General features: G+C 44.4%; 2 protein-coding genes across 4 annotated transcripts in view; both read right to left on the bottom strand.

Moving 5' to 3' along the window:
* Positions 1 to 930: 930 nt before the first annotated feature.
* Positions 931 to 7410, bottom strand: Tspyl2 (TSPY like 2). The gene is made up of 7 exons (XM_010629750.3): positions 6447 to 7410; positions 5022 to 5099; positions 4807 to 4918; positions 4483 to 4628; positions 4264 to 4358; positions 3279 to 3964; positions 931 to 1625 (listed from the first exon to the last, which is right to left on the bottom strand). The coding sequence occupies exons 1-7, from the start codon at positions 7239 to 7241 to the stop codon at positions 1507 to 1509; spliced, it is 2031 nt and encodes a 676-aa protein (XP_010628052.1). The 5' UTR covers positions 7242 to 7410; the 3' UTR covers positions 931 to 1506.
* Positions 7411 to 9874: 2464 nt separating this feature from the next.
* The window catches only part of Gpr173 (G protein-coupled receptor 173), a 26641-nt gene continuing 12101 nt past the window's right edge, over positions 9875 to 24414 (bottom strand). For all 3 annotated transcript variants that reach the window (XM_033760148.1, XM_010629753.2, XM_010629756.2), the window contains one exon: positions 9875 to 12670. In XM_033760148.1, coding sequence (XP_033616039.1) covers positions 11452 to 12573 — 1122 coding nt within the window. In that variant the 5' untranslated portion in view covers positions 12574 to 12670 and the 3' untranslated portion in view covers positions 9875 to 11451. The remainder of the gene's footprint in view (positions 12671 to 24414) is intronic.

The raw sequence follows: 24414 nt of genomic DNA, 5'->3' as shown, positions 1-24414 counted from the left end.
CATTTTGAAAAATACAAATCTGACCACATCAGACTTCCTGCAAAATAAAAGCCCTGGATAGAATGTTCCAGAGATACACTGTATCCTAAAAGAACACAGACCAGAGCCTCTGTGAAAGTTACCATTATGAGCCAGAATGAATCTGGGAAATATTTCTGGTATCCGCTGAAATAAAATTACTGTATCCAAAATTTAATGCAGCTCAGCTTTTCCAGGGTCTCCCAGATAAAGCCTGCTTTTCAGAGCTCCAACTCCCAACCTCACCACTCCATTGCGCAGCTAGAGGTTTTCCCTTTATCTCTATACAAACTCCTAGGCTTTAACTCTATACAAACAGAGCCATCCTTTTTCCTGCCCTCTCCCCCAGGCCCAGCTCCAGCCGGACCCTGCACCACCTCCCAAAGAAAGCACTCCGGCCACTCCGGCGGCGGCATGATTGGGCTATGGTATTATTCCTGCTTTTATTTTACTACATGCCATCAAGGAAAATAAGACGACTCTGGCTCTCCTACGCCCAACTCACACTAGGCCGGAGGAAAGGTTTGACGCATTCTAAATGAAAAGATGAATCACCAAATAAACTGATGTTCTAGGGCACAGAACACCTCTCCAGGCTTGCGCCAGAGGGAAAGGAGTGGGAAGCTCTTTACCTGGCTGGGTCCTTGGTTGCTGCAAGGAGTAGGCGGGGCTTTCTCAACACCGCTCAGCCATTGGCTAGTGCAGTCCGCAATGGTCTGATGCAATGCCTCCATTGCCTGGCTGAGCTTGCTCCCCTCGGGTCAAACCCTGGAGCTACGACCATCTTGCAGGGACCCGCGTGTGGTGTGGGACAGGTAGCCTTGTGGGGAGACTGGCCTGTGGGGAGACTGGCCACTGGCGACGGCGCACTAGGATAGCACTGAGACGGACAAAAGACTCAAAGCGACACTCTGAATTTGCTCAGTTTTATTAGGGTCATGAAAATTCACAGGGAGAGGCGGGACTTTTGTGGGAGGGGGTCAGGAATACAGCAAAGGCTAAGCAGCCTAGTGTTGACATCAAAGCCTGGCGAGCTAGCAGGCAAGGCCGTAAGAGAGGAATGTGGAAGGGGAAAATTTGGGCAAACAGGATGGAGGCAGAGCCTCCAAGGCCACTGCGAGGTTACAACGAAGGCCACAACAGCCCTGCCCACTTCAGGATCAGGGTGTCCACTCATTATAGCATGGGGGAAGGGGCTGGGGCCAACACCAAAGAGAAGAGGGCTAAAGGGTCCCTGACCAAGGCATCACAATAAATAGCAGCACACAGAAGCCTGTGGGGAAAGAGGGCCAAATACAGGGAATATCTCCACCCCCAAAATGAGAACTCTTCGATTACTAAACCATAAAAATAAACTTTAAACCCGTGTGCGAAGTCAGTTACACCCCAGGAGTACAATTTGGGGGGGAGGGGGCTGAGGGGAAGGGCAAACAGGGCAGGGGGGGTAAGAGGGATACTGAGAGGAGATGCCTGGGAAAGAGTAGATGTTTATCCAGTTTTCCCCATCTTCTTCATGTTGGGCCAAGCATTTGGAACGTGAAGCACTTGCTCCATGTCAATGTCTTCTGAGTCCATTTCACTTTCCTCCTCCTGGTAGCTGTCCTCGTCTGTGTAGGGGAGAGAAGCAAGGAAGGGAAAATGGTGGAGAGCATTAGATGGGCAGGTAGATGACTCTAAAAGAGAAGAGAACACACAGCCAGGGCTTTTGAGGGCCTGGGACCACTTGCCAAGGGCCTTTGCTTAAAACAAGGCCTCCAGGGTAAGGATGAGTGGGAGACAGGAAGGCAGGGCAGGCTCGCTGCCTTTGTTCTATGAAAATTGATACTTCTCTGAAAGTAGCTATTTTCCTTACTGTATTCCTCAATATGTGTTTCTTCCAGAGCTCAAACCTCAGCTGAATTTCTAGTCACCCCAGGCAGCCCCCTCACTTCTTCCCCCCAATCTGATCCAAACAGGCACCCCTCTGTCTTTTTAAGCACAATTCCCTAACCCACTCTAGAGCTGGGCAGACAGTTCTGCTTCCGATTCTTGGACAGAGAGATGCCATCAGGTGGGAAACAAAAATGACTGACAATCCAGTTTTCCTGCCCGATCTGAAAATGTCTAGATTGAGGCAACTCATTCATTCAACAGCTTTATCCTTGGTACCCTGTCCCTGCCCTCAGTGGAAGTCTGTTAGGGACCCCATAGCCAGAAACTCCAGGAATGACTGATGTTTGTCACTTCCACCTCCCTAATGGGCCCACCTCACTTTCTCCTCAAAACCCCTGCACGTAATCCTTTCTTTGCATTTCCCAATGGGCATTCTTTGGTGAGGAGTGAACACTGGCTTGTGGTCATGAAATTTAGGAAATGCTGGGTTCTACAAATTGAAATAGGGTTTTTAGAGCAAGACTTCTCAAAGCCTTTAAGGAGTCAATGTACATGTGATTCTAAAAGAGGTATGTTGCTGTTGTTGTTGCTGTTATTCTTTGAGACAGGGCCTTACTGTGTAGTTCAGGCTGATCTTGAACTCACTATGTAGCCCAGGCTGGCCTTGAACTTGTGGTGATCCTCCTGCCTCAGCTTCCCAAGCGTTGGGATTACAGGTGTGTACCACCACGTCCAGCTACAAGAAGTATTATTACATGCAGTATTTCTGCAATGTTTTTGACCACCACACTCTTCTGTAAGAAACAGCTTTCAGAACTGGTAAACTATCCTCAGGACACAATTTTGGAAACCTTGCCCAAAATGCTATGTGTTTTCACCCTTCCAGGTCCCTTGCCACATTCTCCGTTCCACTGAGTATGGCCCATGGTACTTCTCAGTGGGAATGTAGCTTCTAATTAATTCAAAGTTCACTCTCTTTCTCTAGCTCTCTCCTTACCTTCCCAACTCTTGATGCAGAATTAGTTGGTCTGTCTATCCTCTGGGCTCACAGAGTATTCTTTTAACTTCACACAGCTAGAAGTTGGGAGTTGCTAGAAGGCCAGGGCTGAGTACATTGTATGTTGAATGTGTCACTTTCCCCTCTGTATATATGTGCCTTTTTTAGTTTTCCACTCACTGTGTCCTATCTCCTATCCACTCTTCACTTAGAACTGCACCATTTCTTTACCTTTGCTACATTTTTAAATGTTTTCTGGCCTTCCACTGTTTAAAAAGAATGCTTTCTCTTTTCTCCATAAGAAGACTGTGTTCATGTCTGAATTACCTGTACCAGGCTTTCTCTGAAAAAAAAAAGAGAATGAGGGAAGGTAAAGAGGGGTCTTGCTCACCTTCCTCTTCCTCCATTGGTTCATCAGAGATGATCTCTATCTCATCGTCATAGCTTTCCTGGTAGGTGCTATTATCTTGATCCTTGTCAAAGACTACCATGTCATTCTTATAGTATTCAATGTCTCTGTCATCGTCATCATCATCATCATCATCGCTTCCCTCATTGTCACCCTCATTGCCATCATCATAACTGCTCTCATTGTCACCTTCACTACCATCATCTTCATCACTGCTCTCATCTCCAATGTCACTCTCCATGCTATCTTGGTTATTACCACTGCTGCCCTGGTTAATGTCTCCCAGGCTATTGTTGTCACTGTCAGGATTATTGTTGGGATACTCAATGTCATAGGTATTCTTGTCTTCTGGGTTCTCATTGTCATCAACACTCTCGTCAGTGGTCTCAATGTCATCAGTACTGTCACTGATAGTGATCGTGTTGCTGAGGCTCTCATTGTAGTCAGGGCTCTCGCTGTCACACAGGCTCTCATTGATGTCAGTTATCTCATTGTCAGTGGTCTCGAAGTAGTCAGTGGTATCCATGAAGTCAGAGATCTTGATGTCATGAATGGTCTCATTGTCAGTAGACTCGTCAATGTCTGAGATCTCGCTGAGAATGTCTTCCATGGCATAATGGTCATAAGCATCTTCCATGATTACCATCTCATATTCCTCCTTGGCTTTACTGTAGGGAAATTTAGAACTGAGTGTGGGGTTAGTAGGAGGCCCAGGGAAAACACTGAAAGGTGGCAAGTAACTGGGGAGGCTGAGGTCTACAAGGGTTCCTAGGGATGAGGGTAAGGTAGGAGAGCCCCATTTTTGCCCCTGGCCTACACTTGTAACCTCAGGCCATTTTTCCTCACTTGTAAAACACTGCACTCAGTTATCTCAAAGGGCCCTTGTGGCTCTATGAATCCTGCTACTAGCCTAGTCTGTGCCCCACCTCCAACAAACTACTTCTCAGCTACCAATTTTTCCCATCACCTTTCTTTCTCTTCTTGCTTCTTTCCGTTTCCCCTGATGTCCCCATCTCTCATGTAGTAGCGTAGAGGGTTAACCCACAAATCATTCTTGATAATCTGTTGAAAAAGAAAAGGAAGGATAGAACCACGAATGTAAGTCTCAGACCCTATTCCCAATTCCCCAGACACCAAGGGAAAGCCTAACAAGGCCTTTTCTGGCAATACCAGAAAGTAGCCTTACCTCAGCAATCCTGTCAGCTTCTGGAACGCTGTGGTTTGAGAACCAGCTAAAGAAGCTATGGTTGGCGTCCTGGTTCCTGCGACCCTGTGCCTGGGGTTCCTGGCCCCGATGCCAGCGGATTGGAGTGGAGTGAGATACTAGCCGGCCTAGGGACAGAGGAAGTCATGAAGAGGACACTGGCAGGGCTGGAGATTTAGCTCAGTGGTGCTGCCACCTGCCTCAAAAGCTCAAGGTCCTGAGTTTGATACTCACTACCAAAAAAAAAAAAAAGTGGAGACTGGCTAGTGATGGAGGGACATGGATTTATCCTGGACTGCCACTTACCTGAGCGGCTGCATTGGAACTCCTTGACAATCACTGTGTTTGTGAAGTAAGGATTTGTCCGGAAGTATAGCTTCATTTTGTAGCCCATGGAGATATGTCTGAGATCCTGTACCTGCTCAAGATGGGGGTAATGATGGGACCTACCCACACCATGGCCCCTCCTACCCTCCTCACCTCAAAGAACCAGATTCTTTGGCCTTCCTCTTTGGCCTGACCTGAAGATTGGTCAAGTAGCGGAAAATGTCTTCATCACGTTGGCTGATCAAAACTGAAATTCTGGGGTGGTTGAGGAACTGATGAGTGGAGCAGTTTAGGTCAAGGATTAACTGTTCAATGAAAAGGAAGGGAAGTCCAGGCAGGGCACAGCAAGAGAGGCTGGAACAGGAGGATTCCTTCTGTGTTAATGTATATGGAGCAAGTGGGTTATGGGCTATGACTTGTACTTGTATTGCCATGACACATCTATGTGGTCAGACTGTGCATGCAAAATTAAACCTCTGTGTTAGGTGGTTTTTATTTCCTGTGTCTATGTCCATATGATTTTTGTTTCTAGGTGCTGAGGGTTTGTATTCACTTTAGTGTGCCTGGGAGCTGAAGGCCCTGTGTCTAAATGCTGCTGTATCTGTTGCTGAGGGCCTATAGTCACATGATATTATATATGTAGTGGTGAGTGAATAGCTCTGAAGGTCTGCTGAGGACCCATGGTCATATAATACTGTGTCTGCATAAGTCTTGTGTCTACGTGATACTTTGTGCCTAGGTACTGAGGGCCTGTGATCTTATGCTACTTTATACCAGGGTATCCATGTAATTCTGCTGAGATATTAAACCTATGTGTTAACATGCTATACATATTTAGGTATATTCCTCTGGGATGTGCTTAACAATTACCAATAGTGAATGGGATTTCTCCTATTCTCTTTCCTTCATTTAACTCCTTGCCCTCCATACCTGGGTGTTCTTTCTCTCTCTTTTTTTTTTTTTTTTTTTTTTTTTTTTTTTTTGGTACCGGGGACTGAACTCAGGACCTTGCATTTGCAAGGCAGGCACAGTGCCACTGAGCTAAATCTCCAGCCCAAGGTATTCTTTCTCTTGACTCTTCAGAGGCTCCAGCACTTCTCTAGCCCCCATTCCTCTAATGGAGAGCACTTCAGCCAGGACTGCGATCTCCTAGTGCCCACGCAGAGCCCTGCGTAGCTTAAGTACACAGTTGGGCAGTTTCTCTGCTGTGTGCTTTTCTCCTCCCACCTCACTGTCTGAGTCAGTTCATCTTCTATATGCCCTTCCTTTCCTTCTTTCGCCATCTCTGGTACAATTTTCTGCTGCGTGCCACCTCTATTACCTTCCTCCTTTTCATTGTGAGCCATTTTTTTTGTTGTTGTTATGTTCTTCTCACCTTTCCCATCTGAGGTCAGATTTTTAGGCCGTGTGCCCACCCCCCGGCCCCCTTCATCATCTCCAGTCCAGCTTCTCTGCTGTTTTGCCCTCCTCTTTCCATCCCTCTTCCACCCAATCTAGCCCGTCTTCCCACAGAGGGCTCGCCTCATCGTTGCCCCTCCCCAACACCCTCACTGTCCCTCCCCCCACCTCTCCCTTTCTGTCATGGGTTTGTGGCCCATGAGTACCGATGAGAAGGATACTGCTTTGACCCAGAAGCCTGGGATATGCTGGATGATGAGATCTCTGCGCTCCAGGAAGGGACGTCGCATCTGGATGAACTTGCGCTTGAGACGCAGGAAGGCCTTGCCTGCTTTGATGTTGACGGCTTCCAGGTCCATCTGAATGCTCTCCAGCGCCTGCAGGATACTTTCCATCCTCTCAGCATTTCTTTCTTTGCTTTCCTTCTTCACCTTCCTCTGCTTCCTCCTCCTCCGTCTCCGCCTCCTCCTCACACTTTCCTTTTCATCCTCATCATCATCTTCCACTATGATGACAGCCTCTTCATGCCTCTTTGGACCCACTAATATCTGGGGGCCCCACACCTCTGAGCTACAGGTTTCTAGGGCCTTCTCTTCAGCAAGACTGCTGGCCTCTGAAACCTGAATGTCAATTTCCAGGCTTTCCCCAGAGATTTCGGAGGGGAGTGTTTCCAGGCTCCCTGTGGGAAGGGGCACCTCCCCGTACCCATACCCCGAATCAATGGCGGGATCCCAGCCGGGCCCCCCTGCACCCAAGGTGAAGTATGCGCGGATCCCTCCCTCCTCGAGAATGACATAGGGTGGAGGTGGGGGCAGCGCCGGGCCCAGTCCCACCCCCCTCATGTCAGCCAGCACCTGTGCCGCCTCGGTTTCCTCCCGGAGCCTCGGACGTTGCTGGGGTGGAGGCAGGGGCAATCGCAGGAGCGGCGGCGGCGGCGGCGGCTGATGATACTGAGAGGGCTCAGAAGTGCTCAGGCGGCGGGTCTTGGCAGGAGGACCTTCATCCGGGCGGTCCATGATTATCGCTCTCAGAAAGCTCAGGGGATTGCACTCGCTCCTTCGCTTTCCGCAGTCGCTACCAGTCACACCTGAAAGGCAGCTGCGTACCCTCACAGGACCAGCTCGCCTCACTGCCTCGCTCTGGAGTTCCCTCCCACAGCGCCTGCCCTACTCCCTCCGCGCCAATCGCCAAAGCCCCGCCCACTCTGACGCAAGGGGCCTGCTCTGCTTCACCATTGGCTGCCGGCAGCCGCGGCGGCGCTTGCGCCCCTCAGACCCCTTCCTTTTCTCACGCAACCCGCTTGCCAACACACACGTCATCACTTTCCGATTGGCTCCCCTTGCACCCCCCCCAGCGACGAGAGGAAAACTGCCAGGCAATTGGTTGCAAAGAAAGCTAGGGAGAGAAGCTTTCTCTCTCATTCTTGCAACGTTTTATCCAATGGGAAAAGTACTAGCCGTTCTGAAGACCAGAAAAGACGAAAAACAAACGCAGGCACTGAGCAGGTTGTGCTCAAAATCGAGGAGCCTCGCTCTCGTTTCCCCCACCCCCTTCTCCCAAGCAACTACGCACTTCTTAAATCTGCCCCTTCCCCCCACCTCCTGTTTCTGCCTCAGGGGTGAACTCCGCTATTCCTTCTCAGAACCCCGGCTGGCCTGGCGCCAGCAATTTAGGCACCCTGGGTCTTTGGTATGCGGGCCAGATTTTAAGGTGGCGTTTTCTATCTCTATAAAAATGGCTCTAGAGATAATCACACACACAAAAAAAAAAACTTAATGTGCGTCATAAAATGATTGAGTCATTCTGCTCATCTTCTAGCTTTTTCTAGGGCTTTCTATCTCTTCTACTAAATATTTCTTAAATTTATCTGCTTTTAATCGTATTTTAAGTGGGGTTTTTTGCTTGTTTTACGTTTTGTTTTTTATGATTAGAGATGGATGGTCCTGGGTGAGTCATAATGGTGGAGGTCTGGCTTTGGTTCTGGAATTCACATCAATGGGTGTTCTCCTCACCCTAACCAAATCAGTGCTCCTCTTTGAGCTTGTTTCCTCTCCTATATTAGGTATCCCTAAAAGAAGTGTAGGTAACTGTCCATTGCAGCCTTGTTGTACCAGAGATTTAGAGGGAACCTAGGAATTCATCACCAGGGGGATGGATAAGAAAAATGTAATATATGTTTTAGGATGGATTGCTAGAATGAATTAGGTCTATATACGGCAACATGGCTGGATCTCTCAAAAACAATACTGAGTAAAAAACAAGATTTATGGTACAATACTGTTTATGTAAATTAAAAGATACAGTACCATATATTTTTCACAGATACACGTGTAAATAAATACATGAACAGTGGATTGGAAGGACATATGTTAAATACGAAAGAGAAAGTGCCTATGTGGGGTGTGAAAGGATGGAATAGGGGACGGGTGATGAAGGGTACAAAATGAAACAACAAAGAATAAAAGGGCCTTGCATGGACCAATGATGATATAATGTGCTAAGAACTGAGGACTATGGTCAACTCAGTTCTGTACCCCCGAGAGAATTAAGTAAAGAAGTAGTAAATTGAGTGCCCAGGAAGTAGGACAACTGAGTATGTTCCCAGACTTGAGATTTTTTTGTTTTGTTTTGTTTGTTTGTTTGTTTTGCCATGACATCACTTTATCTGAATTTAGTCAAAGCTGACCAAAATCCCAGCTGTATACAGTGGACCCTTAGGAAAGGCTCCTGCCCAGAATGAGCAGTTCCTCCAGAAACAATACCTTTGTGAGGGCACTTTCTATCCCCATCAGTTCCCATAAGGTTTGAACCTCAATTAGTCCCCATTCTCCATGATGGTCCAATTTCAAGAACACATTGTTTGAGTTTGGGCGAGGGGACTAAAGTCTCTCAGGACAAGGCAAAAAAGATGAGGTTCTCAAGTATCCTGACTTCCTTTCCCCATAGTCAGAGCGTGAACCAAAGGAAGACGATCTTCTGAGGTGGGAGTCAATCCTCTTGTTACGTACATACATATAATTTCCAGACTCTGTCTCCTGAATACCCCACTGCCTGCACCAGCAGTACTCTAGTTTGTCTCCTCTCAACAAGATGTGTGTGTGCGTGCTATGTCTCCACATACAGACATTTGCTTATGTGTGCACCAGATAAGTTTTCCTTAAGGGTGTCTCACCACACGAAGTCTCACAGACGTACACTATCTCACACAATTATACTTTCCTACATGTGGTCATACAGACAGGACACACGTGCACATGTGCACACACACACAGAAAATAAAACGTCCAATATAACATTGTTCATTTTAGTTTTTCCATTTACAAAATCCAATGGTGAATCCAGGCGGTTAGAAAAAAGAAATGGAGGAAAACCCTCCTGAGTGTACCCTATTTGCCCCCCACCCCTTGGTCTCCCCACCCCAACCCCTCAGAAAGGCACCCCCATCACTATCACTGAGAGAACACATACCCCAACCCTGACCTCTCAGCCACTCTGGCCTGCCTTTCCAGGGACACTCCACAGCCAGGCTCCTTAATTTTCTCCTGCCTAGAGTGCCCTCCTCAATCCCTTTGGGTCAAGGCTTCCCCAGTTCAGGGGCTGTCTTGGATTAGGGGAGGGATCTTAGGACACCTCTCAGCCTCTGGCCTGCCTTTCCAGGGACACTCCACAGCCAGGCTCCTTAATTTTCTCCTGCCTAGAGTGCCCTCCTCAATCCCTTTGGGTCAAGGCTTCCCCAGTTCAGGGGCTGTCTTGGATTAGGGGAGGGATCTTAGGACAGGGGCTTCTACAAGGAAGAAAAAAGGGGATATAGATAAATACAGATAGGTCCTGTTCCCAGAACAAATGAGAAACGGACAGAGAGCCTGGGCAAATCCAGGCAAAAGAGTGCCAGCTTGGCTCACCAATCCTCAGAACTGGCCTTGAAGTAAGATCAGAGTAGATTCTGCCCCTGGGAGGGAGGCCTGGGATCGTTCACCTGGGGAATCTGGCTGCAATCTGTTCCACTTTTGAGTGTAGATAAGGTTGGTGGGAGGAAGGGTGTTTGGGATTGAGAGCCTAGGAGACCATGGACTCTTAAGGAAGGGCTTGAGGCCCCTGAGGTTTGAGAGGGACAAAAAGAGGTCAGATAGGAATGGACTCAAGTTCATAGTGCCTTGGAGTTTGTACCATGATCAGTTATCAAGGCCTCAAAAGAATTTTCATCTTCAGAAAATTAGTGTGAACCCAGGAGACAATTCTTGGGTTGAATTTAGCTCTGATCCCAGGCTCTGGGGTTCAGCTTCCTTCTTACACTTCCTTGCAGGGTATCTCCTGCCTGCAGGACACCCATATCAGCTCTAGTGGGGCTGGAGTGGATTCCCATCCTCAAGAAGGAGAGATAGCAGCTGGGGGTTCAGGAGGCAGTGCGAGAGAATGTAGCCAAGATTGCTCTCTTGAGCTTGAGCAGTTGAGCTCACATCCTGCTCTTCACCTAGCCTGGGCCCATACTGGGGGCCCTTCTCCCTACCCTCTTGGCTTCTCAAACAGATCCCCAAGAAACACTTGGAAGGTCTGGACACGGTGGGGAGGGAGAGAAAACTGGGCTTGGGATCAGGCCTAGCCCAAAACAGCACTTCATACAACACAGCAATTAATCATCCTTGTTCCCTGTGAGTCCAGTCCCCTCTTTTGCCCCTGTTATCAGCAGAATCAATTTATCCCTAAACATCCATCCAGGCTCTACTTCAAGGACTTTTAAAGGGAAGGGGCCTGGGAGCAGAGGGAGCAATAAAAGCTCTGGCAATCTATTTTACAGGACAAACTTCCTCCTCTGGACAATCTGAGGAGAGACATATGAATCAAGGAAAGCCTGTCTCCTCAGATGTTAGTAGAAAAAACTTGCATTTTGAGTTTTGTTTTCTTTTTCTAAAGTCATTTGAGAGAAGGGGGAGGAAGGGAGGAAGAGAGCAGGGGGAGGGAGGGAGAGAAAATATGGGAGTGTAGAAGTGGAGAAGGAGGCTGTGGAGACAGGCCCCACAAAACTAGAAATGCCTCTTTCCCAGTTTTCCATCCAGTCCCCCAACCTGGGGAGGTGTTGGCAAAAGTGCCTAGATTATACTTGGTTTGAAAGCTGAGGCTGGAGCTCAGAAAAAAAAGGCTTCTGTATGGGGCCCAACCCTTCCCTTACTGTTGGTCCCATCACGGAGGCCATGACCATTTCCCTGCTTATTTGCCTACGAGCCTGCTTCACATGACACAGTAGGGTTCTCTGGGAGCTGGGGCACCTCCTGTGCCCCAGCAAGGGGCATGAGTCCTCAGGCACTTCTTGAGGTCCTTGTTGAGCAGGAAGCAGACGATTGGGTTGACAGCAGCCTGGGCGAAGCTCATCCAAACAGCAGTGGCCAGGTAGCGGTGGGGCACGGCACAGGCTTTCACAAACACTCGCCAGTAACAGGCCACAATGTACGGTGACCAGAGGAGCAGGAAGAGCAGTGTGATTGCGTAGAACATGCGGCCCAGCTGCTTTTCACCCTTGACCTCGTCCATGCCCAGGAGCCTCCGGCTGCCTGTGTGCCCATTCTGCCGGATACCCAGCAAGGTTGGTGGCATGGGCCCGCGGCCAAAGCCAGCGATCCAGTTGGCAGCAGCCTGGCCGGTGGCCCCAGGACCATGGAATGTCCAGTTCTGGCTGATGGCTGGCACCATCTGCACTGGCTTCATCTTGCGGTGACGATACTCAAAGAGGAGCAGCTTGCCATAGACAGCATGTGTGGCTGCCATGAGCACAGCCAACATAAGCATGAAGCCCAGAGTGTCATTGGCCTTGAAGTATCGATGCTCAAAGATGCACTGGTCCTCCTCCCGGATAAACTTGTAGGTGCCCACATCAAAGACAGGTGGGAAGGCCATGGCCACAGACAGGGTCCAGGCCATGCAGATAACAGCTGCGCATGTCCAGAGTGTCATGCGCTTGGTGTAGAAGCGGTGGTGTGCGATGGCCATGTAGCGGGTGACGCTGATGCAGAAGAGCATGAAGGCTGCATGGAAGCAAAACAGCACGGCCATAAAGGCCACAATTTTACAGCTGAGTGCACTGAATGTCCATGAGGAGCCGTGGCGCACAGAAGCCAGCACAAAGGGGAAGCAGACGGCAGAGCGTATGCCATCAGCTAGGCACAGGTCCAACAAAAAGTAGTAAGGAGCTTTGTGCAGGGCACGCTCCTTGAGCACTAGCAGGGACAAAATGGCATTGCCCCCCAGGCTCACACACATGATCAGTCCCAACAGCACCAGCTTCACATAAGCTGATGCTGACGGTGGGGACAATGCGCCGCTCACCTCCTCTGGCTCTCCGGTGGTGTTGGCCATACTGAGGGGCAAGGGCCACTTCCAACCCTACAGGGTGAGCCAGTCTGGTACTCGATGGGTCCTGAGGGACTCCATCAGTTGTCCTGCTGGGCTGTACCTGCAAATATGGACAAGGGGGAAAATACAGACACAGAGAGACAGAGAGATGAGGGCAGGAGAGAGACAAAGAGAAAAATAAACACAGACACTGCAGAGACAGTGTGGGAAAGAAAGAAAAATGGCAACAAAGATGTAAATGGACAGAAAATGATACAAATGGACAGGATGAACAAGAATGATAAGAGAGTGATAAGAGACACAGAGAGAGAGAGTGTGTTAAGAGACAATGAGAAGCAGATGGAAAGAAAAGTGAGGAAGAAATAGAAAGGGAAGGGTTAGTGTGTCTATGAGCACCCCCCCCCACTGACTCCCCAGCTAGGGTCAGACCCTAAACCTGGTTTACTCTTGCTCCTACTCCCTCCTTGCTGGGTATGGATGCTTCATCTCTCTGGATGTCTTTGGTTACCTATTTCCTCTGTTGATGAATTACATGGGTGGGGTTATTGGTGCAGCTCTTCTCCCCCCTTGCAAATCCCTAAGACATTTTACATCACAACTCAGTACACATATGCATGCGCGCGCGCGCACACACACACACACACACACACATCTCAATCCAAAATTTCAAAAACAGCACTGATCTTATGTGTAATGTACCCAAATTCTGTGAATTCCTCAAATTGATTTTTTAATTCATGATCAGGAACATGCTTCCCATATTCAAGGAACAGTGAGATTAGTGTTACTGAAATGGCATGAGCAAGGGGAACAGTGGTAGGTGAGGTCAGAGGTGTCCACAGCCAGACTGTGGGTCGTGATGAGGATGTTGGTTTTTATTTTGAGTGATATGGGGAGCATGTGTGAATATAAAGATGTATGTATGCTCATTCATTCACTGAAAAAAAAAGATTTATTGAACATCGGCTGTGTGCCAGGTATTGTTCTAGGTACTGAGAATCCAGCTATGGATAAAAATCCCTGCCCATGTGAAGCTGACATTCTAGGAAATAAAAAGAGACATATGTGAAGTGAGTATGTCAGATGATGACAAGTTCTTAGAATAAACATAAAAGAGGGAAGGGGGATAGGGAGTGCTAGGTATGGGGAAGGTGTTGCAGTTTTCACTGCAGTAGACAGGGTGGGCTTCATGGAGGATTATTATCTGAGCAAAAACCTGAAGGAGGTAAGAGTGAGTCGTGTGGCTATTTGGGGGAAGGCAAGTCTGGGCAGGGGAAGTAGCCAGAGCAAAAACCCTTAGGTAGGACTATGCATAGCACATTTGAGAAAGATCAAGGAAGCCACAGAGAGCAAACAGAGTGAGCGAAGGGCAAGGGCTGAGGGCTGAGATCAGAAAGGTGGCAAGGACAGATCTCAGAGACCATAGTGAAGACTTTGACTTGGAATGAGATGGGAGTCTTGGGAGGGTTCTGAGCAGAGGCAAGACATTGTATGATTTAGAACTGAACAGGATCCCGCTTGCTACTGTGGAAACCGATCATATCACACAAAGGTAGAAGTGGAGGGACTATCAGAAGGTTCCCGCAACAGTGTAGGCAAAAAGTCACTCCATGCCCCTTTCTCTCATGTTTCTGTCTAGAATGTCTCTCTTCTAATACACTTTATAATTTGCTTTAATATTTTTTATTCTTGTCTGCCTTGTGTTATTAGAAAGAAAGCTTCCTCTGACCATCCTCAGTGGAGGAAAGATAGCCTCTTTAATAAATAGTGTTGGAAAAACTGGATTTCAACCTGCCACAGATTAAAACTAGACCCTTATATTTCACCGTGCACTAAATTAAAATCCAAATGGATTAAAGATCTAAATATTAAAACAGAAACATTAAACTTGCTGGAAGGTAAGTTAGGCAGAACTCTGGAAGACACTGGCATAGGAAAAGACTTTATGAACAAATCCTCAGTAGCACGGGAACTAGCAAATAGAATCAACAACTGGGATCTCATCTTACTAAAAAGCTTCTGTGCTTCAAAAGAAACCATCAGCAGAACTAAGAGACAACCTACAATGTGGGAAAAAATTTTTACCAGCTGTTCCTCAGACAAAGGACTATTATCAAGAATATATAAAGAACTCAAAACAATCAGCCCCCCCAAATATAAAGACCCGATTCAAAAATGGGCATCCGAAATGAGGATTTATCAGACACAGAAGTCAAAGCAGCAAGTAAATATATGAAAAAATGTTGCACATCACTGATCATTTGAGAGATGCAGATGAAAACAACACTGAGATTCCACCTCGCCCCACAAAGAATGGCTGCTATAAAAAAATCACACAATAACAAATGTTGGCGGAGTTGTGGGGAGAAAGGAACCCTTCTCCATTGTTGATGGGAGTGCAGATTGGTGCAACCACTATGGAAATCAATATGGAGATACCTCAAAGAGCTTGGACTGGAGGTTCCATTTGACCCAGCCATCCCTCTGCTGGGTATCTTTCCAAAAGAACTAAAAGAATCATATCACAGAGAAGTATGTGCACCCATGTTTATAGTGGCACAGTTTGTAATAGCTAAAACTTGGAAACAGCCTATTTGCCCATCAATTGGAAACTGGATAAAGAAGTTGTGGTTTTTCTATAAAATGGAATATTACTCAGCCATAAAGAACGAGAAAATAGATTCATTCATAGGAAAATGGATACATATTGAAGATATACTCCTAAGTGAAATAAATAAGTCACACATGTGTAAATACTGAATAGTTTACCTGGTGTAAATAATCTGCAACAATGCATAAGATTCTAATAAGATTACTGACATTTAGAAATGGGAAGAAAGGAGCTAAAGGTGTAGGGAAAGTTGGACGGGTAGGGGTAGAGTAAAAAGTGAAAAGAAAAAAATGTGAGATAATGAAAAGATGGAAATAAAGTGGTTGTAGATGGGGAGGGGAGGAGGGGTTGAAGGGAGGGCAGAGGTAAGGGGAAAAAATGAGAACCAAGACTTGTCATATAGAGGTACAAGATCCCAACAATGAATGTAACTGTACTGTATCCCTAAAATGTACCAATAAACTCAATTAAGTTGGAAAAAAAAAGAAAGAAAGCTTCCTAAGGGCCTGGATTGTAGACTCACTCACTTTTCTCTAAAAGAGCAGGATAGAGCAGATGGTAGGCTGTCGATGGAAAGATCTCAAGTTAACTGATCGATGAACCAAATGCACTGGTAGCTAACGAAGGCTCCCTGGAGACATCCAGGCAGACTTTGTTCAAAGAGAGGCCTGAGGAGTGTGTATAGAGTGCAGTGAGAGCAGCACAACAAAGCTCAGGGAAACAGAAGGCTTGGTGTGTGCAGGCTGGGAGTGCAGGGACGTGATAAGGTGCAGGTCCCAGAAGGAAGGCAGCAAGGCTACTTGGGCAGAAGCTGGAGAAGCTCAGCATTATTGTGGAGGCCAGAGCTTGTCTGGGCTGGAGCTTGAGTAGATGTCTTCGTGCCCTTGTTCTTCCAGTCACAGGGGTCCCCTCTGCACTGTTTTGCAGCCCAAACCAACCTGGCCTGCACAGTCACCTGGAGCTGATGGCACTGTGAAGTCTCAGAGCCAGTAGCCTACTGGCATGAGAATGTCCTGGGCAGGAGAGAAGTGGGGCCAAGGGCCCCTTTCAATTCTTCAAAGCCTAGTGGCACCTGGTGGCTCTCAGTGGCATATGTGTAAACGAGCATACACAGACATACACACACATTTTAGCTTTGAGGGTAGGCAAGGGGAAAGGTATAGAAAAAGACTGAATGTAAGAGAAAGAGAGACGCACAGAGACAGAAGGAAAGGTGTGTGTGTGTGTGTGTGTGTGTGTGTGTGTCAGAGAGAGAGAGAGAGAATGAGAGACAGAGAGGGAGACAGAGATAGAGTCAGACAGGAGGGGAAAAGACAGAAACAGAAACAGAAAGAAGAGAGAGGAAGAGATAGAAATAGAGACAAAAGGGGAAAGAAGACTGACAAAAAAGACTCAGACAGCACAATGGAGAAATGAAAGTAATAGAGACAGGGATAGAGAGAGAAAGGTAGAAAAAGGGACAGGGAACTCCATTTCCAGATAGTAAACAGGCATTATAAATATGTTTAAAAAGCACACTGGGTTTGAGAAGGCCGTGGATTGCTCATATACACAAACACTCAGACTAGAAAGATCTAGATGACCGGGGGAGGGAGGAGATGAGGGTGACGCTGGGGAGTGAGAGACAGAGAAGGAGCTGGAGAGCGACAGGCAGAAGCAGAAACAAAGATGGAGACAGAGAGGAAGACAGAGAGAAACACTGAGATGGAGAAGGTGAATAATGTGTAGCCCAGAGTCTCTATTAAAACAAAAGCATAAAAAACCCCCACAAACAACAAAACAAAACAATTTCTTCTAACGCAAATGATAGCAAATGAACAAAGCCCTGGTGTTGCCGGGAAAGCTAGGGAGACTGTTTGTGTCTGTGTTCCTAAGCACAGACTGACGGCGACAGCTGGGGCTCAGCTGAGGCTAAGGATGGGTGTGCGTGGTGGACAGAACACGCCTGATAGTGCCCATACCCTTGTGCACGGGTCTGCACACTCACAGACCCCCTCAGATTGCCTAATGCTATGGAGACCTAAGACCAATTAGCTCACACATGGGGTGCGCACGCCCACACACACAAAAGGAGGTGGAGGTAGGTTTTGTACTCTGCCTTTGAAAGAGGTACACAATGTACTCTGTTGAAGCACCAGTGCTTTGTCCTCATTAAAAGCATTGCTGTCCCCAGGAGATCATTTGGACATTTGTAGGAACATTTTTGATTGCCACAAGTCTGGGGTGTAGGGTGTCCTAACATTTAGGTTTCCAGGGTGAGATGCTTACCACCCAGTGTCAGGTGGGGCAGTCCCACACCACAAACAAATGTCCCGAATCCCCTAGGACTTTGAATTTATAATAAATGGGAAAAAAATATTTGTAAAATCTTATCCGAAAGCCTCTTCCTGTCATTTTCCTGTACTTCTTGTGTCTCATTTTTCCCCTTCTGCTAAATCCATATTTATTATAAGGCCTTATAAGCCTCTGATTACTTTCTTAAATCTGGAGAGTGCCACACTCGAGCATTTAAATATTTAAATATAAACTATTTTCTTGTAAATCATTTCTTTTTTATTTCTTGTTTATATAATAGTCATTATAACATGGATATTGTATGAAATGCTATATGGATTTTCTTTTAAAATTACACGTGCAGAGAGATTAAGAACTCCATTTCCAGATAGTAAAGAGGTGTGATAAATATGTTTTAAAAAACACATTGGGTTTGAGAAGGCTGAGAATTGCTCATACACACAAACGCACTCAGATTCACACTCTCACAAAAATGTAATGGCCCATAATTCCCCTAACACACACACACACACACACACACACACACACACATACATATGGATGAACTCTTAAACACTGCCAGATACATAGCAGCAAACCTATTCATATACACTATCATTCACGCACAGACACATATATAACCATTGATCCAATATATCTGTTTATTCAAATAATCTCACCCAATCAGACAGTTTCACAGCACAAGTGTGTATGCAGTGGCATGTCTATATTGTCATACACACACACACTAACACTCATATTCAAAGTCATCTTACATATGCCAGCAGGCTCACACACACTTGAAACCTACCCCCCTCTACGCACACACGGATATGTACACACCGAATTCCCCTCAGATACTTACCTACAAATATATTTACATGGAGAAAAATCCAAACCCTCTCTCATAAATTAGGTATACTCACCAACACAGTTATATACATCCTGGCACATATACACACGTGCCCATTCACACATGAACCCTCACCCATGCACAGATGTATGTTCACCCTGTTTCTGTTCTTGTCTCTAACACACACACACACACACACACTTTAGCAATATGCAAGGAGAGCCAAACACAAAGATAAACACTGCCCCTGTATACAGACACTCTCACATAGACACTTGCATATTGAAAACATGCACGAACATAACAATTTTCTCACACACATGCACACACATACAATTACTGATATATACATCCTGCAACAGGTGCACTCTCAGGGAAAGACCCACTCATCTGCATAGACCAGCTAACTTCTGCAGGGATATGTGAAAACAAGCGTAGAGATGCCCAGCTGGTAGGCACTCACCATAGCAAGAGCTCCAGATGGCTGTGGGAAAATGGAGATTATGAATTTTTTTAGCACTTCCTATTGAAACATCCCAGATAGTTTGATTATTACTTTGCTATTTGTTTATCATCAGTGAGGTTTTCTGATATGACCTATACCCACATGTACAATGTTTTTCTTTTAATTTGATCTTGTTTGTATTTTTCCACAATTTTTTCTACATAAACAGAAAGATTAGGGGCTAGAGTGTAGCTCAGGTGGTATAGTACTCACCTAACATGCAAAGGCCCTCACTTAGATCGTCACCACCACTATAAAAACAAACAAACCCACACACACACACACACACAAGAAGAAGAAGAGGGAGAAGGAGAAGGAGAAGGAGAAGAAGAAGGAGGAGAAGAGGAAAGGTTATGATTATTACTATTACAGACTACATGTTGTACAGCTCGAGTATCCTTTATCCAAAATGTTTGGGACCCAATGTGCTTCAGATTTGGGATTTTCTTAAATTCTTGGAATATCTGCACATATATAACAAGATATCCTGGAGATAGGACCCAAGTCTAAATACAAAATTCCTTTGTGTTTTTGTATGCCTCTTAGGCACATAGCCTGAAGGCAATTTAATGCAATATATTTAGTGCACCTGTATTTTGACTGCAACCTGTCACAACAGGTCAGATGTGGAATTTTTCACTTGTGGTACATGCTCAAAACTTTTCAAAAACTTTTGGAGCATTTCAGATTTCAGATTTTTGGATTAGGAATGCCCAATCTGTATTATATAGAATTAGGTATTTTTACCAGCAATTATTTTTTAATTTTCCTGATTTGCTTCCTTATAAGAATAACTTTTTATTATAGAGCATGTGTATCCAACCTTTTGGCTTGCCTGGGCTGCACTGAGTGAAGGGGAATTGTCTTGGGACACATATAAAATATACCGAATGTATATATGTAACAAAATTTTCTTTTTTTCCCTGTATTTTAATTTACTGAATTATTTTATTAACACAAGAAATCCAAGTCTAACAATGAAATAAGAAAGCTTACATGCCTGCCTAACAACAATAAGCACCTGTCACCACAGGTACTTACCCGTGTAGGTAGGTTGAAATACTATTATTGGTAAATGCCATGTTTTACATTCCAAGTCACACAAGTGAGAGCATCGTGCAATTGAATCATGAAGTAGATTATTAAAAACCATACAATAATGTTAAAAGTTTACAATTTTGTAGGGCTATATTACTAGCCGTCTCAGGAAGCACACAGCCAGCTTATGGGCTGTGAGTTGGTTGTGCTTGAAATAAAGCATTTCAAACATAAAAACGTAGAAGGAACACTGTAGCGAACTTCATTGTACCCAATGCTCAGATTCACCAACTGTCAGCTCAGAACCAGCCTTGATTTGCATATAACTCTGCCCATTTCTCTCATTTCCCATTATCCTGAAGCATATCTAATTACATCATTTCATTCAAAAGTTGTTTCTGTTCTTATAAGCATCTGTTTCTAAAAATAAAGACTCCTTTAAAAACATATCATTTTTATTATTTCTTGGTTTGTTGATTTACTTGTTATTAGCATCTGCTTGCTCTTAAAATTAGCGAAATTTGGGGCCGGGGATTTAGCTCACTGGCACTGCGACTGCCCTACAAACGTCAAAGTCCTGAGTTTGATCCCCAGAACCAAACATAAACAAACAAACAAACAAACAAATAAAATTAGCCAAATCTGGTCCTTAGTGGTATTTCACAACTATCCTTTTGTTTTTAGGTAAAAATATTTGTCAGTAAATGTACAAAGCTTGACAAAAACTTAATTGAATTGATTCATAAAAGGCAAGTTTAGGCTTTGATGCTTTTGTTTCTGAGTGCTGCTTTCTTAAGAACACCGAGAAAAATCAGTTTTTAGAAGTTACAAAGTTCTCCTGTCCCCTTCAATAGAAAGAATCCAGGGTTGGGAATGTAGATCTGTGGCAGAGTACTTGCTTAGAATGTGAAAAGGCTCCCAGTTCCATGCAGGAGGGACATAGAGAGAAAGATATGTTTTATGAGATAGTTAAAACATTCTTAAAAGGAGTTCAACCAGCTAGTGACAGTGTTGCACAATTAATGAGCACATCTACAATGTCCTTCCCAGTAAAATCTCACATTAGCAGTTTTCATAGAAGTTGTCCATACTATATTTAGGACCAGTGAGGTAAAGATAATAGGAAAGGAGACGCTTTCAATTATTTCTGATGACAAGTCAAGGATACTGAGAAGATACTAATCTGGAAGACTGTTGAGTGGAAAGAGTTTTCATTTTATATTGATGCATCTGTTGATGCTTTCTGACTGTGCTTAGTTTACAGTTCTAGTTAGAACCCCTAAGAGAGATGCAAACATACTAAAATAAACTAAGGTTGAAATATGCAAATTGATCCGTGAATATGTTGAAATATTATGGATCTTTGCATAAGTCTGATGCTGCTGTTGTGATGGCAGTAAGTTTGTTTTGATAACAGAGATATTCATTCGCCTGTAAAAATTTACCTGTAGGTCTAATTTTCATAGAAAATAATGCTGGGTAAATTTAACTAAATCTAAGATATTCCTCACCTGTATTTCAGCTTTCTGCGAAGAACTGGGATCTGTAAACCTTTCTCTGCTATTTAAGCCTTGAGTGTGTGGGAATTTTTTTTTAAGGAAGTAAATTTTGATCGCATGAATTGCTGAAAGACAGGGTAAGTTGAGCTTGGTTTCTTGATGAAACTTGAAATGTAACATTTGGGGGGGGTACTGGGGATTGAACTCAGGTCCTTGCGCTTGTGAGGCAGGCAGCAGAACCACTCAGGTAAATCCCCAGCCCATGTGTAACATATTTTTAGTAATTAATGATCATCAATGTCCTCTAATCAAGACAGACCTTGTTATTTAAACAAATATCCTTCAGAATCGATAGGTAAATAGGAAGATAACTCATATCTTTATTTTTCTCTGTACTGTGTTTTTAAACAGGTAACAAATGCATCATATGTGAAAAGTGAGCAAATACACAAATAACCTGTTAGGAAGTCTAACGTCAGGGTGTTGGCATCTGGTAAGGATCTTTTAACTGCCCCTTTCCAGGGGATAAGGTTGAGGTTTAGGGGAGCAGGAGGGGCAAGGGAAGGACAGCACCTCTCGCTGCATTCTGAGACCTTCAGGAGATCCCGTCCCTTCTGGGAGGTTTATTTTCTTCTTATTTAAGCCCCTACTAAATTTTTTGCAGTTTTTCTTTATTCCAGCTATCCAACTATGTCCAGACTAGTCTGCTCTGTAATCGTGCATATCTAGTGACCCCAGAGCCCTGGGAGATAGGAAATACGTGGGTCCACATGACTCACACATGAGAACACCCTAATTATTGGTTTTAAATGGTACCACATCTATATTCCTCGAACATTAGGAGGCTGAGGCAAGAAGATCACAAATTTGAACCCAGGCTGGGCAACTGAGCCACTTGGAGTGACCCTTGTATTAGGGGTTTTCCATTAATTCATGACACTGTCAGTATTTTCTCATTTATCTTTAACATATTTCTTGATTTCATATACTGTACTCTGTTCTTCCACCTGGGTCATTCCAAGTCTTTTTCTGCAAATCTACAAATCTTTACCCTCACTATTAGTAGAAGCTTACTTTCTCTTTCAATTCATAGATTTTAGATCCAAGTCTCATAGTTGAAGTATCATCCATCACCAGAAAGACTCTAACTTTATGTTACCAGTCCAGTGTGCAGGAATTTTACAAGCAATTTATGAGCTTAAAAATTTAAGCATTTCTTTGAGAATGAGTCTAACTTTGAAGATTTGATGCTTACTGGCTTCGACAAATGGTATTTGGAGCACATGAATAAAGTTATAATGAAAAATTTAAAGACATTTAAAAATATTGTATTTGGAGTATGCAGTACTGACAAGGTTTGTAGATTTGAAGGAAATTTTCAATTTAGGAGAAGTGAGGTTGAGTATGGTTCCCTGACTGATATTTACTTGGTGTTACAATTTGAATGCAACAGAAGATTTACTAAAATGTATTGAGCAATGTTTTTGTCTACTTAGGGGAAATCTTCATCATTATTTTAAGTATTCAAAATGAAAATTTTCTGTTGGATTCAAAATGCATGAGTGTTAGAAGGAATTTCAACATCACATTTTACTGAAAGAAAAGAAAAAGAGGTGGTAGATTTAAAGAAGAATCCTCCCTTTGAAGCACATAACTGAAAGACTGAATTATTCAAATTCTGATTATTGGGGAGAAAGATATATGTACACATAGCAATCCTATTTGATGCCCCCAAAATTTGTGTTTTTCAGGTGAACTTTGCTGATCTGTAGAAGCGTACAGCTACATTTCACACATTCAGTGTAATTACAGCGGACTCAGGGCAACATGTGTTTGAACAACCTCCATGGAATGGGTCTTGCCTTCAACAACATGGCTTTCAAGTTCAAGAAGTGCCAGGCCATGATGGAAATTTATATCGTGTAAGAACTACCAGTTGTCATTCATTTCATTTATTTGGTTTGGGTTTTCAGCAAGAAGCACAATACCTTGATGTAGAAGATCTATGTTCAGCACTAACCGGCTTTCCAAATCACGATTAAAATTGGGCCATGGATTTAGCTCAGTGGCACCACGCCTGCCTTGCAAGCACAAGGTCCTGAGTTTGATTCCAGGTATATAAAAAAAAAAGATTAATATGATCACAAATGAGTGAAATGACCATAAAATAAACTAAAGCACTCATGACCAAAATCTCAGAAGAAATGGCCATGGATGTTGACCACTACAAATTTTCATGAGTGAATAAAAAAGTATGGTCTTAGAAGTTAGCTTAAGCATGTCATGAAAAAAATTTGAAAATATTTCATTTGAAAATTGTACACAAATTCAGTATTTCATGTCTAAAACTGCATTTTTGTTTTAATCTCCACAGTTGCATAATATGGAAAAAAATGTAACAAGCCCCAGTACCTTTAAAACATTTTCATTTTACTCCAGTGTGCCATACAAACATTTCACTTTCTTTAGATGTTGTATTGTGAATACTCTAACACATTCATAGCTAGTCACATTGCATAGAAACATTAGCGCACAGAGACAGTTGCAAATGGGCATGTGTGTACATGAATATTCAAATTTTCATTCTCATCCAGACTTACACCAGTTCATAAGCAAACTAGGTGCACAAACCACATACACACACGCATGCACGCGCCTATATCTATATAGAAATATTTAAGAGTGTATATGTACCAACTCACCAATAAATAATTCAAAATTATGTAACACACACATACACACACAGATGTAACTGCCTTTCTATAGAAACACAATTCTAGACAGAGACACACTCATAATTCGAAGGATACTTGTAGATACACATACAGATAAAACAAACTGCATGAACCTACACTTTTCAGACACAATCCTGCACACATTCTACATATTCATGCCCTCCCCTGCTGCATACTAGCTCTTACACTAAGAAATTAAATTCCATTATTTTATACAATGTCATTCTCACAGGGCCTGGGATTTAGCTCAGTGGTTCTGCCACCTGCCTTGCAAGTGCAAGGTCCTGAGTTTGATCCCCAGTACCCAAAAAAAAGTCATTCGCAAAAAA

This window comes from Fukomys damarensis, unplaced genomic scaffold, assembly GCF_012274545.1.
Source record: "Fukomys damarensis isolate Sample0158 unplaced genomic scaffold, DMR_v1.0_HiC HiC_scaffold_39, whole genome shotgun sequence".
Classification (NCBI taxonomy): Eukaryota; Metazoa; Chordata; class Mammalia; order Rodentia; family Bathyergidae; genus Fukomys; species Fukomys damarensis.
The sequence above is the reverse complement of the archived record's forward strand: the minus strand, read 5'-3'. Positions and strand labels throughout refer to the sequence as shown.